The sequence below is a fragment of the Anomaloglossus baeobatrachus genome, chromosome 1 (assembly GCF_048569485.1).
Source record: "Anomaloglossus baeobatrachus isolate aAnoBae1 chromosome 1, aAnoBae1.hap1, whole genome shotgun sequence".
Taxonomy (NCBI): Eukaryota; Metazoa; Chordata; class Amphibia; order Anura; family Aromobatidae; genus Anomaloglossus; species Anomaloglossus baeobatrachus.
This window is the reverse complement of record NC_134353.1, coordinates 712,041,624-712,058,046: the sequence shown is the minus strand read 5'-3', so window position 1 is coordinate 712,058,046 and position 16,423 is coordinate 712,041,624. Positions and strand designations below refer to the sequence as shown.

Genomic DNA, 16,423 nt, shown 5'->3' with positions numbered 1-16,423 from the left:
CACTGACTCTCTCCCCGGCCAGGAGATCACGCCTGCACTGACCCTCTCCCCGGCCAGGAGCTCACGCCTGCACTGACCCTGTCCCCGGCCAGGAGCTCACGCCTGCACTGACTCTCTCCCCGGCCAGGAGCTCACGCCTGCACTGACTCTCTCCCCGGCCAGGAGCCCACGCCTGCACTGACTCTCTCCCAGGCCAGAAGCTCCCGTCTGCACTGACTCTCTCCCCGGCCAGGAGCTCACGCCTGCACTGACTCTCTCCCCGGCCAGGAGCTCACGCCTGCACTGACTCTCTCCCCGGCCAGGAGCTCACGCCTGCACTGACTCTCTCCCCGGCCAGGAGCCCACGCCTGCACTGACTCTCTCCCAGGCCAGAAGCTCCCGTCTGCACTGACTCTCTCCCAGGCCAGAAGCTCCCGTCTGCACTGACTCTCTCCCAGGCCAGGAGCTCACGCCTGCACTGACTCTCTCCCCGGCCAGGAGCTCACGCCTGCACTGACTCTCTCCCCGGCCAGGAGCTCACGCCTGCACTGACTCTCTCCCAGGCCAGAAGCTCCCGTCTGCACTGACTCTCTCCCAGGCTAAGAGCCCCTGCTTGCACTGACCCTCTTCCCCAGCCAGGAGCCCACGCCTGCACTGACTCTCTCCCCGGCCAGAAGCTCACGCCTGCACAGACTCTCTCCCCGGCCAGAAGCTCACGCCTGCACAGACTCTCTCCCCGGCCAGAAGCTCACGCCTGCACAGACTCTCTCCCCGGCCAGAAGCTGTCTCCTGCACTGACTCTCTCCCCGGCCAGAAGCTCTCTCTCCTGCACTGACTCTCTCCCCGGCCAAAAGCTCCCTCCTGCACAGACTGTCTCCCCGGCCAGAAGCTCCCGTCTGCACTGACTCTCTCCCCGGCCAGAAACTCCCTCCTGCACAGACTCTCTCCCCGGCCAGAAGCTCCCTCCTGCACAGACTCTCTCCCCGGCCAGAAGCTCCCTCCTGCACTGACTCTCTCCCCGGCCAGAAACTCCCTCCTGCACAGACTCTCTCCCCGGCCAGAAGCTCCCTCCTGCACTGACTCTCTCCCCGGCCAGAAACTCCCTCCTGCACAGACTCTCTCCCCGGCCAGAAGCTCCCTCCTGCACTGACTCTCTCCCCGGCCAGAAACTCCCTCCTGCACAGACTCTCTCCCCGGCCCGGAGCCTCCGCCGCTCACTTCCCGTACTGAGCGCTTCCTACAATTGTCAGACTCCCTAAATTTAAAAACTGATGTAATCTACTGGTGACGCTGACGTCACAAGCTAAGAACACCCTGCAGAGCTCGGCAGCCAATAGCGAAGCAGAACATTTAACGTTCGCTGACGTCGGAGCCTAGCGGCGTCTGATTGGCTCCCGTGTTAGGCAGCTGGTAGGACGACCATATGAAAACGCGCGTTCACGTTTGACCCCAGTAAAATGACAGCAGCAGCGTCCAATAGTGTGAAAGCTTCCGGCTGCTGATTGGCTGCCGCTCGGCAGTGACGCGTTTCCGCTTGGCTGTATGTGAAAGCCTGCAGTCCCTCCGCCATCTTTACTGTCTCCCCAGCAGTCTCGTAGAGCAGAGCAGGGAGGGGACCCGAGCGGGTGAGCTCCAGACCGCGCGGGCCTGACAGGACCTGCAGCTTCCGCTGTGGCCATGAAACCCAGAGCAGCCGAGGGAGCCGCCTATCAGTAGCCTCCTCCGCAGCCCTCTCCCGCTCACAACCGTTATCTCCAATTGTCCCCGGCGATTGCGCTCATCATGTCGTCCGCTCGCTTTGACTCTTCGGATCGTTCCAGCTGGTACTTCGGGCCGGTGTCGCGACAGGAGGCTCAGACGCGATTGCAGGGCCAGCGACACGGGGTGTTCCTGGTCCGGGATTCGTCCACCTGCCCCGGCGATCACGTGCTGTCCGTCTCCGAGAACTCGCGGGTGTCGCACTACATCATCAATTCTCTGCCCGGACGGCGCTTCAAGATCGGGGACCAGGAGTTCGACAACTTACCGGCCCTGCTGGACTTCTACAAGATCCACTACCTGGACACCACCACCCTGATAGAGCCGGCACCCAGGTGAGCGGGGCAGCACATGGCAGATGCGGGTGAGGGAGACCGGGGCTGTTAGAGTGGGGAGCCCGAGGGGGGGTGAGACGGGGGTGTTAGGGTGGGGAACCCGAGGGGGGTGTCAGGGTGAGGGATACAAAGGGGGGTACGGCCGGGGGAGCCCTGGTGTGGTGGGCATACTGATGGTGCCGGGGTGGTGAGACTGGGGGTGTTAGGGTGTGAGATCCCAAGGGGGGTGAGGCAGGGGGAGACCAGGGGTGTCACGGTGTGGGATACAGAGGGGGTGTACGGCCGGGGGACCCCTGGTGTGGTGGGGATACCAAGGGGGGTGGTGAGGCCAGGGAAGACCGGGGGGGTGGGGTGGTGAGGCCAGGGAAGACTGGGGTGGTGAGGCAAGGGAAGACTGGGGTGGTGAGGCCAGGGAAGACCGGGGGGGTGGGGTGGTGAGGCCAGGGAGGACCGGGGGGGTGGGGTGGTGAGGCCAGGGAAGACCGGGGGGGGTGGGGTGGTGAGGCCAGGGAAGACCGGGGGGGGTGGGGTGGTGAGGCCAGGGAAGACCGGGGGGGGTGGGGTGGTGAGGCCAGGGAAGACCGGGGGGGGTGGGGTGGTGAGGCCAGGGAAGACCGGGGGGGGGTGGGGTGGTGAGGCCAGGGAAGACCGGGGGGGGGGGGGTGGGGTGGTGAGGCCAGGAAGGACCGGGGGGGGGTGGGGTGGTGAGGCCAGGAAGGACCGGAGGGGGTGGGGTGGTGAGGCCAGGAAGGACCGGGGGGGTGGGGTGGTGAGGCCAGGAAGGACCGGGGGGGTGGGGTGGTGAGGCCAGGGGGTGCCTGTTATTTGCCCTCCAGTTTAAAGGGGTACTCTCATCTTTGGACGTTATCCTCAATTCTTGCCTTAAAAGATAACTTCCCGACTGCTGGGCCTCCTCTGGTACCCAGAGCTGTGTATGGTGCGGTACTCTGATATACGCCCAACTGGGACCTCCGGAGACCGCTGAGTGCCGTGCCATACAATGACAAGCGACAATTATTGAGCACTGCGCTATCCACACCAGATCTTGGTATCTGTGGTCTTGGAAGTTGCCCCCCATGGTGACTGGCTAGTTATTCCATCTGCCATGGATCGGTGACTTCCAGACATGAGCTTGGCCCTATAAGCATTGCTTGGTGACAGGTCACTGGTGGGGTTATCGGTATGTCCCTGGATGCCCCCTGTCTGCAGCATTGGCAGGGTCTACCCTGGAGGCATGTGCCGTGTGTAAGCACAGAATCTCAGACAAGGCTTTGCTATTTTATGCAGAATCCTGGACGTGTCGCTGGAGATTTTCGGCTATCCTGGCACAGTCGGCCCTTGATTTTCTGTAACTGTTGCGCTGTGAGTACATTGGGAGTTATTACCCGTGACGATCAGATCCATGGTTGGCGCCACTTATTTTGTCCCAGGTCTATAGTGGACTTTGACTTAGACGGTCACATATAAGGTTATTCTCCTCCACAGCTGGCCTGTTTCTTTATGGGGAGCATGTTGGGAGTTGTAGTGGGCCCTGCTGTAGTCTCTGGGGTAAATTGTATAAGTTGTTACTGTGTAAATAGTTGGGAGATGTAAATTGTTGGCCCCGCTGTGTACACAAGCCACGGCAGGTTTACAGTTGGCAGAGCTGTTTGCCATTCTTGGGCATTCCCAGATTTCTGTGTTTCCACCCTTTGCCGCCGTTGTCATCACTCCTGTTGGTTCCTATTTAGCTCAGTGACACCATACAAGTTGCTGATACGGAGATTGCTGGTTTGATTCCCTGGTATTAATCTGCTGGGAGCCGCCGCTTACAATAAACCAATCAATAGTGTCTGGAATATTGGATCGGCCAGGACACGGGGCGGGCTATGATCCCGGGCAGTGATCCCTGTAGACCCCGTACTCTCCAGATTGCTGTATGCTTTGCCCCCTGTGAACACTGCATTGCATCACTCTTGGCAGCGGGGCAAGGTATCCGGAGTGTAGCAGCCCATGCACCCGGGCGAGCAGCTGGCATAATCTGCGGCTGATGCGTTTAGTGTCTCCTAATCTGCTAATCTAATTAGTTGCCTCTTAGAGTTATTGTATTTATGTGCTAAACTCATTTGCAGAATGTGATTACTCGGGTGTTGGGTCCTTATTATCTGAGCCTTCCGCTTTCCTTGACACGCGAGTCGCTGAACTATTATCCCACATTGTGGTAAGGACACGAGAGGAGTCTTACACCGTTCTGCCCATATTTCTTCCATATGCGGCCTCCACGTAGGCTTGTCACTGTCCATGGTTGTTCACATTTCATTTCTGTTTTTCTCAGGTACCCAAGCCCACCCGTGGGGACTGGTCCTGCCTCTGGCATCCATACAACGGAGGAGAATATGGAGTGTGTACGGACTCTTTATGACTTCCCTGGGAATGATGCTGAGGACCTTCCTTTTAAAAAAGGTGAAATTTTAATAATTGTAGAAAAGCCTGAGGAACAATGGTGGAGTGCCCGGAACAAGGACGGTCGCGTTGGTATGATCCCAGTGCCCTACGTGGAGAAGCTACCTCGAGTGTTTCTTCAAGGAATGATGGGGAACAGGAATTCCAATAGCTATGGCATACCCGAGCCTGCACATGCCTATGCCCAGCCTCAGACTCCCAGCCCTCTACCCGCCTCCTCCACCCCTCCAGGCGCCGTCATCACCCCATTACCATCCACGCAGAATGGACCTGTCTATGCCAAAGCCATTCAGAAACGAGTCCCTTGTGCTTATGATAAGACGGCCCTTGCGTTAGAGGTAAGTCTGTGCATTGGATCTGACTTATTTTCCAGAGCTGTCACTTGGATTTTTTGGGTTTTTTTGTTTTTTTTTGCTTTTTAAACTTTCATTGCAAAAAGTTAATGACTTATTGATTATTGGTTTGCCGTTCATTATGCCTGATGTAAAGAACAGCAGATAAGTATTTTTTTTTCTATGGAATGAAAACAAGATGACGAAAAGAAGTCCGCTCCTCTCGTGTACAACACACCGGTCTGGTCACTGGAGGTTACCCTGAGCCCAGGGAAAAAAAGCTCAGTAAGTGTAGGCAGCTCATATTGGACGGATCCTCCAGAAATCGACATCCAACTTTCCTGGGCAGATATGAATTGTCAGAGAGAGGTGTTTGCAATGCTGTATCTGTAATGTAAAATGTGACTAAGTCTGAGCGGAGGACTTATTTAAGGGGGTACTCCTACCATAGGCAGTTATGGCTACATCTACAGGATGTGTCCATTATAAAAGCTGATAACTACAGATAGAAGTCCGGCTGCTCATCAGATTTCTCTTATATTTGCCACTACTGTTTTGGTTTTTTTTTTGTTTTTTTTCTTTCCTCAAATAGTAACCATACCAGTGGCTGCACCTACAACAGGGACTCTGTCAGCACAGAATGGACTGTCGAAACAAAGTACAGGCGCTCGTGCACCATGGCGGGGCCAAACATTTCAGTGCACCTTCACCTGCTTGTTTCCCCTTGATCTTCACCCTCTCCTCTTTGACAGTTCTGGCTTCATAGAGACAAAGAAGGGAATGGGAAACTAGCAGGTTTGAGGGTGCACTAAAATGTTTACTGCTGGGCTGGAGAGCATAGGGGACCTGGCAGGTTCCCATTAAGGCCCTTTTTCAGATGGCTGTATTTTATGGTCCATGTACAGACAGTGATACCTGAACTGATCATGGGTCACCGGTCCCAAACTAACTGCTTTATCTATGTCAATGCTGAATGTTCAGATCAGGAGACCCCCCCCCCAAGTCCTGGCATTTTGTTCTGCATAAGGCCTCGTGCACACGGTGAATTTTTTCCCCTCAGTATTTGTAGCCAAAACCAGGAGTGGGACACTCAGAGGAAAAGTATAGTAGAAACATGGCCACCACATCTTATTTACCCACTCCTGGTTTGGACTACAAATATTGAGGTAAGAAACTCTCCAAACACTGAATGTGTGAACAAGGCCTAACACTTGAGAAATGTACTTTTTAGGTTGTCTACCTGCATAAAGATTTGAGCACTCCCTTATAATTGGGTCTCTGTCATCTTATTATATCAAGTGTGCCAATTAGTTCCATAATCATACAGGTCTCCCAGGAATCCTATCCTAATTAGGTTGCCGGCTGGGAAAAATGAAGGTTAACAAGTAGGTCGGTTTATAGCGCTCCACAGTCTGAGGATCGGTGTATGCGTGCTACTGTATTGCCAGTGGTGGTAAACGGACATGTGTAATATGCCGTATCTGTTGGATGTGGCGGTATATAGGCCCCTAAGCGTGCAGAGTAGGACAGTAGTTGGCTTTCGGCCTCCAGTGTTTGGCAATGTAGGTGGAAGATTCTTTCTGGCTACAACAAAAATGTAGTAAAAGTTTCAGCATGTGATTACTATTTTACGATACATCATTTCAGTTCTGAAGATTCTATGTAACATAGAAGAAACGCCATATCTGAAATCCGGGATACTTCCATCATAACTTTTCACACTGCAGGTTTGTTAGTTGACTTCATCTGTAGACCCCTCGCCTCCCCCAATCATCCATGTATGTTGTACTTTCTGACCCTTTTTTATTATACATACATTATAATATATATATTTTAGTTCTGTGATATTCCATATAATGGCATAAAATGCACACACATAATTTCCATGCTTGTTTTGACACGTGAATACTAGGACATCAGTGTAGGTTAATGTAGCCTTTATGTTCCTCTGGCTTCTCCGCCCGGTGGCTATGAATATGCTCTTTCAGAAGGACTGAGGCTGGGGTTATCGGGCAGAACAGTTTGTGGGTGAGTCAGTGGCCAGAAAGCGCTGGATCTATCAGTAAATATATAGTAAGCGGAGGAAGTGACACATAGAGCCTCATTGAGTCCCGAGTAGAGCGCTCAGGTGGGACAGGGAGGCTTCTGTGGAATTTCCTGAGTCACTTTTCCCTCCCCGAGGGCACAGATTCCAATAATAACCAATGGCCAGCCGATCATAGCAAGCTACCTGCAGGCTTCTGAGGGTGCGGTAATAGCCTGTGTCTTCTAGTAGCGAGGATTTTTAGTAAAGGCGGCGAGCCGGTCAGGGCTTGTTGATGTCACATCTTCCCAAGGAGATATTCTAATCTGCATTGTATCATTTATTACACACACTGGAACACGGCTACATAATCCAGATTCATGTTGCGCAGCACTGTGGTGAAGCTGGGTAACCGCGCAGTCCATGGTGTGGAAAATTTAGTTTACGGATTGGGTTACAAATCCGTGACCTTGGCCTAAAACAACCCCTCATTAGACGTACTGGAAGCCGCGCACCTTACATTGTAATGTCACACATTTCAGTATGATGGGAGCCCAATGTGTACGTGTCGGCCCAGGCTGTGAAAGTGTACACAGCTATGGGGGGGGGGGGTCAAAGGTCTTTACACGGTGTCCATAGACAACACATCCATTCATTTTGGAACAGTTTCTAAAGTTTTTAAAACGTTACTTTAAAATACTGACTAAACAGAACATGGCCTTGTAGAGATCTGTTCACAATAAATCTTAAACTGGTCATCCTGTATGATGCCATGTATATAAGGGTAGGTTCACACTTTACTTTTTAGTGCAGAAAACCACCAAGTACAGAAGACCACCAGAACTCCATCTCTTGGCAGGAAAAATGAAGCATTGTTATGCACGTTTTCCTTGCATTTTTTTTTATATATTCATTTGAATGGGTGAAAAATGCTTTTAAAACACTAAGGATTGACATGCTGCAGGTGTGGAAAAAACCACAAAGGATTGACGTGCTGCAGGTGTGAAACCCCCCCCCCCCTCCCACCAGAGAGGATTGATGTGCTGCAGGCGTGGACCCCCCACAAAGGATTGACATGCTGCAGGTGTAAAAATCCCCACAAAGGATTGACGTGCTGCAGGTGTGGAAAAAACCACAAAGGATTGACGTGCTGCAGGTGTGAAACCCCCCCCCTCCCACCAGAGAGGATTGATGTGCTGCAGGCGTGGACCCCCCACAAAGGATTGACATGCTGCAGGTGTAAAAATCCCCACAAAGGATTGACGTGCTGCAGGTGTGGAAAAAACCACAAAGGATTGACGTGCTGCAGGTGTGAAACCCCCCCCCCCCCTCCCACCAGAGAGGATTGATGTGCTGCAGGCGTGGACCCCCCACAAAGGATTGACATGCTGCAGGTGTAAAAATCCCCACAAAGGATTGACGTGCTGCAGGTGTGGACCCCCCACAAAGGATTGACGTGCTGCAGGTGTGAAAATCCCCACAAAGGATTGACGTGCTGCAGGTGTGGAAAAACACAAAAAGTAAGGTAGCAGCATGTGCTTGAGATTTCAAGTCGCATTCATTTTGCTGGTACAGAAAAACACGTTTTTTATGTGCAAAAAACCATTCCCGCGGTTTTTAATGTTGCAGATTTTCTGCACCTTTTTAGGTTACCTACGTTTTTGGTTTTTAAATTTTTTTTTGTTTTTTTTTTTTGTTTTTGCCACGGTTGTCTACTTTTAATGTGTGTTTGGATTTGATACATATTGGTATTTGGCTTTGACAAAACTTTTTGGACAGTCATGTGAGAATTACACGTGTTTATTTTGTTGCCAGAAAGGAAACACACTAAAAATACATGTTGGGTTTTTTTTGGTTTTTTTTTTTCCCTGTGGATTTTCCACATGTAATGCAATTTTTATGGGGAAAATCCACACCTAAAACTCACCGTAGCCATAAGATAGATACACATGTTGCGTCCAATATTTCAGTTTGTTCTTCGTAAAATGGGCATGAGATTTCAACAGGCTCCCATACACTTCAGATGATCAGTGTGATTGACTTTAAAGGGATGGTCTGGCACACCCACCTGGTGCAGAATGTAAGCAGCGTATGGGCCTACAAGACGACATGCTTTAGCTCCTGAGACTCTACCTTATCTCCATTCACTTGAATAGGACATGGTGAGGTTCTGAGGAGCAGCCAGTAAGAACATGCGAGTCGGAGTAGCACCTCTCCAGACATTGTCATCCGGCTGCAGCAGATAACAGCTGATCTGTGGGGGTGTCCGACCAGTCTGATACAGCAGACCTATCCTTCAAATAGGGCAGCCATGTTTTTGGTACGATCATTGGTTTTGCTGATTTTAATTGGTCGGCTACACAAGCACTTGACCAACAGGAGTTATCTCCTCTGACCCCCTCATATAGAATATCACAAAAGTGAGTACACCTCTCCCAGTTTTGTAAATATTTTATCTTTTCATGGGACAACACTGAAGATACAATGTGAAGTACTCAGTGTACAGCTTTGTATAACAGTGTGAATTTGGTGTCCTCTAAAGAAGTCAATACGCGACTGATAAAGGGAAACTGCTTTTTTGCCACCTAATCTGAGAGCAGCACAATATATGGGCAGAGATCCTGATTCCAGCGCTGTCACTTATAATTTTGATAAAATCACTGATTAATCAGCAGTATCATTAGAGGATGACTTGGGTAAATGTCTATTTTGTGTGACCATCATTATCACACACTGCCTTAATTCTGTTGGCCATGGAGTTCACTAGAGTTTCACAGGAGCCTCTTCCACTGACGATATCCCAGAGCTGGTGATGTTAGAGCCACCTTCTGTTTGAGGATGCCCCAAAGATGCTCAATAAGGTTTAGGTCTGGAGACATGCTTGACCGGTCCAGCACCTCTATTTCTGTAGCAAGGCAATGGTCATCTTGGAGGTATGCTTGGGGATGTTATCCTGTTGAATATTGTCCTGCGGCCCAGTTTCCGATGGGAAGGGATCATTCCACATGTCACAGTACATGTTGGTATGCAGGGGTCCCTCAATGAACTGTAGCTCCCCACAGCTTGCAGCACTCATGCTGCCCCAAACCATGAGACTCCCACCACCATGCTTAACTGTAGGCAGGACACACTTGTCTTTGTACTCCTCACCTGATTGCTGCCATACACGCTTAACACCATCTCAACGAAATAAGTTTCTTTGGTCCACCATAGCGAGGCCTGTTCTGCTGAGTCTTGTTAAACCGCTTTATGGCCTTGGCCACCTTGCTGCACCTCTATTTCAGGGTGTTGGCAATCTTATAGCCTCGGCCATCTCTATGTAGAGCAACAATTATTTTTTTCAGATCCTCAGAGAATTCTTTGCTATGAGGAGCCATGTTGAACCTCCAGTGACCAGTATGAGAGTGAGCGAGAACACCAAATGTAACACACCTGCTCCTCATGCACACCTGAGACCCTGTAACACTAACGAATCACATTACACCAGGGAAGGAAAATGGCTATCCCCTGTAGACTGAGCCCTCGCAGGCAGGGTCCTCTCTCCTCCTGTACCAGTCTGTGCCTTTTTATTGTTCTTGTTTTTATGTATAGCCCTTTTCACATCTTCACCTCTTTTGTAGCCAGCAGTTTAAGCATTATAGGTAATGTCACCAGGTCTGTGCTCCCCAATCTGAAAGCAGCATAATGTAGAGACGGAGACCCTGATTCCAGTGATGTCACTGAGCTGTTTGCTTTCATTTTGATAAAATCAATGCTTTCTCTGCTGCAGATCTAGCAGTTATACAGAACTCATAAATATGCTGGACTACTTGACAGCAGGCAAAATAATCCTCTTATGATGACCTGCTGATTATACAGTGATTTTTATCAAAACTACACTAAGCAGCCCAGTAAGTGACACACCACTGGAATCAGGATCTCTGCCCCTACATTATGCTTCCCTCTGATTAGGTGGCAAAAACCTGATGACAGATTCCATTTAATGGCTGTGTTGAGTTATTTAGAGGGCATACCAAATTTATACAAGCTATACACTGATTACTTTACATTCTATCAGTGTCATATCTTCAGTGTTGTCCTATGAAAAGATATAATGAAATATTTACAAAAAAAGTGAGGGGTGTACTCACTTTTGATATACTGTACATTCGTGTGTGTGTGTGTGTGTGTGTTCACAGTAGACGGAGGTGAGTGAGCTGCTGCCTGACTCATCTCCATCTACTGAGGGCACATGCACACAGCTGGGCATACGTATGTATGGTGGGGAGTTGGCCATTGGTCACATTAATCCCCTTTAGTGACCAGGCCCCATTTTTCTAATGTGACCTATCACTTTGTGACAAGAACTGTGGAATGTTTCTACATATCCCAGTGATTTTTATATTTTTTATTTATTTTTTTTTTTTTTGTGACACATTATACTTTTAGTTGTAAATTTAGGTCGATATGTTTGGGTTTATGCAAATATCAGACATCTTATACATTTCAAAAAAACATTTGCAAGTTTCAAACATCCCGATTTTGTCATGTCTTTTTATTTTATGGTGTTACAAGGTTTAAAAACTAAACAGTGATTTTTTTTTTCTTGTTTTGTTTCAAATGTACAAAATTTTATTTTGGGGACCTGTTCAGTTTTCAGGTTACTTTGGAGGACCTACTCTTTGGGGAAACCCCCCAAATTATGGCGTTTTAAAAACACAACTCCTCAACACATTAGCTTTTTTTTTTGGTTTAACTTTTCAGGAATGGATTGACAGGTGTGAGAAATATTACCACTATGTTGCTAATATCTGTACAGGCCACTATAGCGAATAGACGTGAAGGCAATTACTTGGCATTTGATTGCCAGGCTGTCCATGAAGACCTCGCAATCTCAGGTTGTTGATGGGGAGAGACCCCCATGCTCTGTTAAAGGGAACCTGTCACTAGAATTTTTGCTATGAAACTAAAAGAATCCCCTTCTGCAGCTCCTGGGCTGCATTCTAGAAAGGTTCCTCTTGCTACTGGCCCCCCTTTCAGACCTAAATAAACACTTTATAAAATCTTACCTTTTGGTATGGTAATGAGCTTTGCTGGCCACGGGGTGGGCTGTATTTCGTCTGTTGTTCACCCTCCTGCCGCTGTTTGCCGCCCCCCTGTGTTAATTTACATCGATGAGGCCGCCGCCCTCAAGTTACGCAAGGGTCCTGAAGTCTCACGCATGCCCAGTGGCACTATCGCGGGACTGAGCGCTGTTCAAACCGTGAGCGCCGGTGATGTAATTGCGCAGGCGCGAGATTATGGGCGGCGCTGTGAATGTCATCACCAGCTCATCCAAGTACCCGCCCATAATCTCGTGCCCGCGGTAATAGGTAACGTGAATGATATGGCTAGCGCATAACGGTGGAGGCAGAGGGAAAAGCGCGGGCACGAGATTATGGGTGGGTACTTGGATGACGCTGGTGATGACATTCACAGCGCTACCCATAATCTCGCGCCTGCGCAATTACATCACCGGCGCTCGCGATTTGAACAGCACTCAGTCCCGCGATAGTGCCACTGGGCATGCGTGAGACTTCAGGACCCTTGCGTAACATGAGGGCGGCTCCCTGATGTATGTAAATGAACACTGGGGGACAGCGAACAGCGGCAGGAGGGGGAATAACGGAAGAAATATAGCCCGCCCCCGTGGCCAGCAAAGCTCATTAGCATAGCAAAAGGTAAGATTTTATAAAGTGTTTATTTAGGTCTGAAAAGGGGGGCCAGTAGCACGATGAACCTTTCTAGAATGCAGCCCAGGAGCTGCAGAAGGGGAATCTTTTAGTTTCATAGCGACAATTCAGGTGACAGGTTCCCTTTAACCATTTAGATGACTGTCATTGTCAGCTGCATCTAGGGGATTAAACAGCCATGACCGGTTCCAAAATAGATCTTGGATGTTGCATTAGGGTGTCAGCTATAGTGGAGAACTGCTGCATTTTTACTCATCGGGGGGTGCCATTTTCTCATATCTCAGGTCAGTAAAAAGGCATATTGCTTGTCATTAAGGGGTTACAACCCCTCTATACATCATAAGCCCGACAATTTCTGTGCAATCTGATGTGTGTAGCGACCTTCGGATGATATCAGAGGAGAGAAGGATCAGGCAGTTAGAATTGAGTTCCTTCTACTACCCCTGGAGATGATCCGGCATCATAGTTGTTGGACGGCCACTTGCTTCTACCCATTGAAAACCAATGAACATTTTGATGAGCGGGGCCCTCTGAGGGGAGCTGATGAGCGGGGCCCTCTGAGGGGAGCTGATGAGCGGGGCCCTCTGGGGGGAGCTGATGAGCGGGGCCCTCTGGGGGGGGAACTGATGAGCGGGGCCCTCTGGGGGGGGAGCTGATGAGCGGGGCCCTCTGGGGGGGGAGCTGATGAGCGGGGCCCTCTGGGGGGGAGCTGATGAGCGGGGCCCTCTGGGGGGGGAGCTGATGAGCGGGGCCCTCTGGGGGGGGGGAGCTGATGAGCGGGGCCCTCTGGGGGGGGAGCTGATGAGCGGGGCCCTCTGGGGGGGGGAGCTGATGAGCGGGGCCCTCTGGGGGGGGGAGCTGATGAGCGGGGCCCTCTGGGGGGGGGAGCTGATGAGCGGGGCCCTCTGGGGGGGGGGAGCTGATGAGCGGGGCCCTCTGGGGGGGGGGGGAGCGGATGAGCGGGGCCCTCTGGGGGGGGGGAGCGGATGAGCGGGGCCCTCTGGGGGGGGGGGGAGCGGATGAGCGGGGCCCTCTGGGGGGGGGGGGGAGCGGATGAGCGGGGCCCTCTGGGGGGGGGGGGAGCGGATGAGCGGGGCCCTCTGGGGGGGGGGAGCGGATGAGCGGGGCCCTCCCGGGGGGAGCGGATGAGCGGGGCCCTCTGGGGGGGGGGGGGAGCGGATGAGCGGGGCCCTCCCGGGGGGAGCTGATGAGCGGGGCCCTCTGGGGGGGGAGCTGATGAGCGGGGCCCTCCTGATATTGAGGAGTAATGTGAAACTAGTCAGACAGGACAGCAATCCACAGTAACAAGTTAGGACTGGAATCCTATAAATAGTATAACAATTGGAAAATGTGTCCTAATTTCACTGCATAAGTAAAGTACACGTCCTCTGCTGTCATAATTCATTATTTTTTCTTCCTTTTAGGTGGGCGATCTGGTGAAAGTGACCCGCATGAATATTAATGGCCAGTGGGAAGGAGAAGTAAACGGGCGAAAAGGGCTTTTTCCCTTCACACATGTGAAAATAATTGACCCTCAGAATCCGGATGATAATGAGTGACTGGTGGGATCTCCTCGCAGCTCGTTCTGTTCACTTTTCCTCCTTCCAGGCCCTTTGGAGGCTTCTTTGGCCTGTTTTCCAGCTCGATCTTTCAGCTGCCTGGTTATTTGACACTTCTGAAATAACACACGCCGCAGAGTTCACCTACTGACGCATGTAACATAGCTGTGTTTGTCCATAATGCAGAGCTGCTGCTTACCACGTGTTCAAGGGTCTGAACAAGCTTACTTGGACATGCCACGCTGCCACCGAGGAGAACAATACGTGGTGGCATTCCGAACCTTAGGGTTTTTTTGTTTTTTGGTTTTTTTTTCCCTTGAACTATTTGAAATCATGCCTAACTAATTCATGTTTTATTGACTCACACATTGCTACAAATTAGTGATTTCTAGAAATGATCTGCTTCAGTCATTTTTGGTAAGAGATGATCTGTGCCCGATCTGTTGTGATCTCTACAGTCCCTGTTGCTTGTGGGGAGATGTGTGTGATAGTTAATCTGAGGCCTTTATTTATACCGCAAACCATGGCAATTGTTGTTCTGCGCAGGAATATAAGATGACTACTTCCCCTTTCAAATGCAGAGTCCTGTCGCCTCACCAGAAGATGCCACCTGCCTGTGCCGCCAGCGATGATTGGGATTCCAGTTTTCTATTGCGCTCTGATTCTTCTCGAAACTTCTTGGTGCCATTACCAGTTTGTACTGTGAGGTGTTTAGCAGGTAGATCTTAGGGAATCTGCTTTTTAGTGAATGTGATTTTTCCAGACTTATTTGGTTTCCATCATCAGAATGATAATGGCCTAACCTCCTCTGTTGCAGAATGTCCTTATTTCCTAAGAATCCTCTATTTAATAGTTTGTGCATGTATTCCGATCAGCTGGGTATGCCAGATCCATTCATTTTAACTCCTTTGTTGGCCTTTTTATGCAGGGGGCACTCGTGCTCTGCTGCAGCGGAATAGCACAAAAGGAGGAAACAGATTCTCACACAATGAGCCAACTCCTTACGTTTTGTCTTAATATCGTTTTGCCCACTTTTTCCTGGAACGCTGCAAAAAAAAAAGACTATGCAAGGGAAATTTGCCTTGGCTCCAGAGTTAGGGGGTCTTACTAATTTTCCAGGCCTCTCCGGCAGCAAGAGTTGGAGGAATAGGAACCCGAGAGCATCGTCTGTTCAGTGTCACGACAAATATTCGGCCTATGGGACCCTGCTCAGGTGGTGATGGGAGCACTGGCTAGTCTTGCTGCTTCCTCCTGGTGTGTGTTGGATCTGGGACCTTTCCAGCTCCGAGCCAGCGAGTCGCTTCAGTAGCCACGCTCTGCATTTGAGTTTTCTTTATTTTCTGGTTGTTTACGAATCCAACAAATGTCGAAAGGGAATCTGTCGCTTGGGGCAAATTGCTCACGGAGGGCAATGTCTCAGTTTATTTTTGTAAAGGGAGGTTAAACTATGTCTGTGCCATTTGTTTTGCTTGTAAATTGTGATTTTATATTGTATTTACCTTTTACAGGAGGGATTTTAAGTTTTCAGTTTCAATGTAATTAACATTTTTAACTGTTTTTCAAGCCATCGACGTCAAGTTCATGAGCAGCAGGTTTTCTCCCTGCGGGATGTGTTCTCTGTAACTGTTTAGAGGGGCAGCCTGGAAGGGTCCCGTGCTTCGATAGGTTACATAGAATACACGTTATTGTAGGTGTACGCTTTTTAACTTGATTATTGTTTTTGAAGGGGGAAGAAATCATAGCTTTTCAGTTTTATTTTTTTGTGCTGTAAAATTAACAGTATTAAATGACTTATATTCTTAGTATGCATGGTGTCTTCATTCTACACATTTATACAAACGGCATTCTTAAAAGGAAGGTGCCATAAAAAGAACCTCAGCAACTGAAAAAATGTATAAAAGGAAGGTGCCATAAAAAGAACCTCAGCAACTGAAAAAATGTAAAGTACTGATGTTTTAATTAAAAAAAAATATATATTGTTTTTAATGGAGTAAAATATGAAAAATAATTTAAAAGGTTTGAGATTTTCCACTTTTAAACACTAGGGGGCGCTGCTGCTGAATTTTGTCATGACAACCTAGTGTACTGCCATTTCACATTACGACTGCTGTGAATGTGGGCTGGATCTGCACAACTGTGTGGTGTCGCCTCCACGTTTGGGTGTTTGCAAAAGGAAAGGAGGATGAAGTTTAGGAGCACAGTGCGGAGCCATTTTTGTTCATAACTGCAAAGTGATGCTGACAAATAGTCAGAGTTGTTGCTGCTCGATGTATCATAAGCTGTG

The 16,423-nt window shown here is 49.7% G+C and overlaps 1 protein-coding gene across 1 annotated transcript; it reads left to right on the top strand.

Moving 5' to 3' along the window:
• The first annotated feature begins 1,527 nt into the window (after positions 1-1,527).
• CRKL (CRK like proto-oncogene, adaptor protein) lies at positions 1,528-15,944 on the top strand. Its single transcript, XM_075321671.1, has 3 exons — positions 1,528-2,072; positions 4,387-4,852; positions 14,005-15,944. Exons 1-3 carry the CDS (start codon positions 1,762-1,764, stop codon positions 14,137-14,139), a joined length of 912 nt encoding a protein of 303 aa, XP_075177786.1. The 5' UTR covers positions 1,528-1,761; the 3' UTR covers positions 14,140-15,944.
• Positions 15,945-16,423: the final 479 nt, after the last annotated feature.

What these genes read in the sequence shown, in the direction of transcription:
- CRKL (XM_075321671.1), top strand. Translation starts at nt 1,762, where the DNA reads ATGTCGTCCGCTCGCTTTGACTCTTCGGATCGTTCCAGCTGGTACTTC. An exon ending in CTGATAGAGCCGGCACCCAG is followed by an intron (nt 2,073 to 4,386) that starts GTGAGCGGGGCA and finishes TGTTTTTCTCAG; the next exon opens with GTACCCAAGCCCACCCGTGG. An exon ending in AGACGGCCCTTGCGTTAGAG is followed by an intron (nt 4,853 to 14,004) that starts GTAAGTCTGTGC and finishes TCTTCCTTTTAG; the next exon opens with GTGGGCGATCTGGTGAAAGT.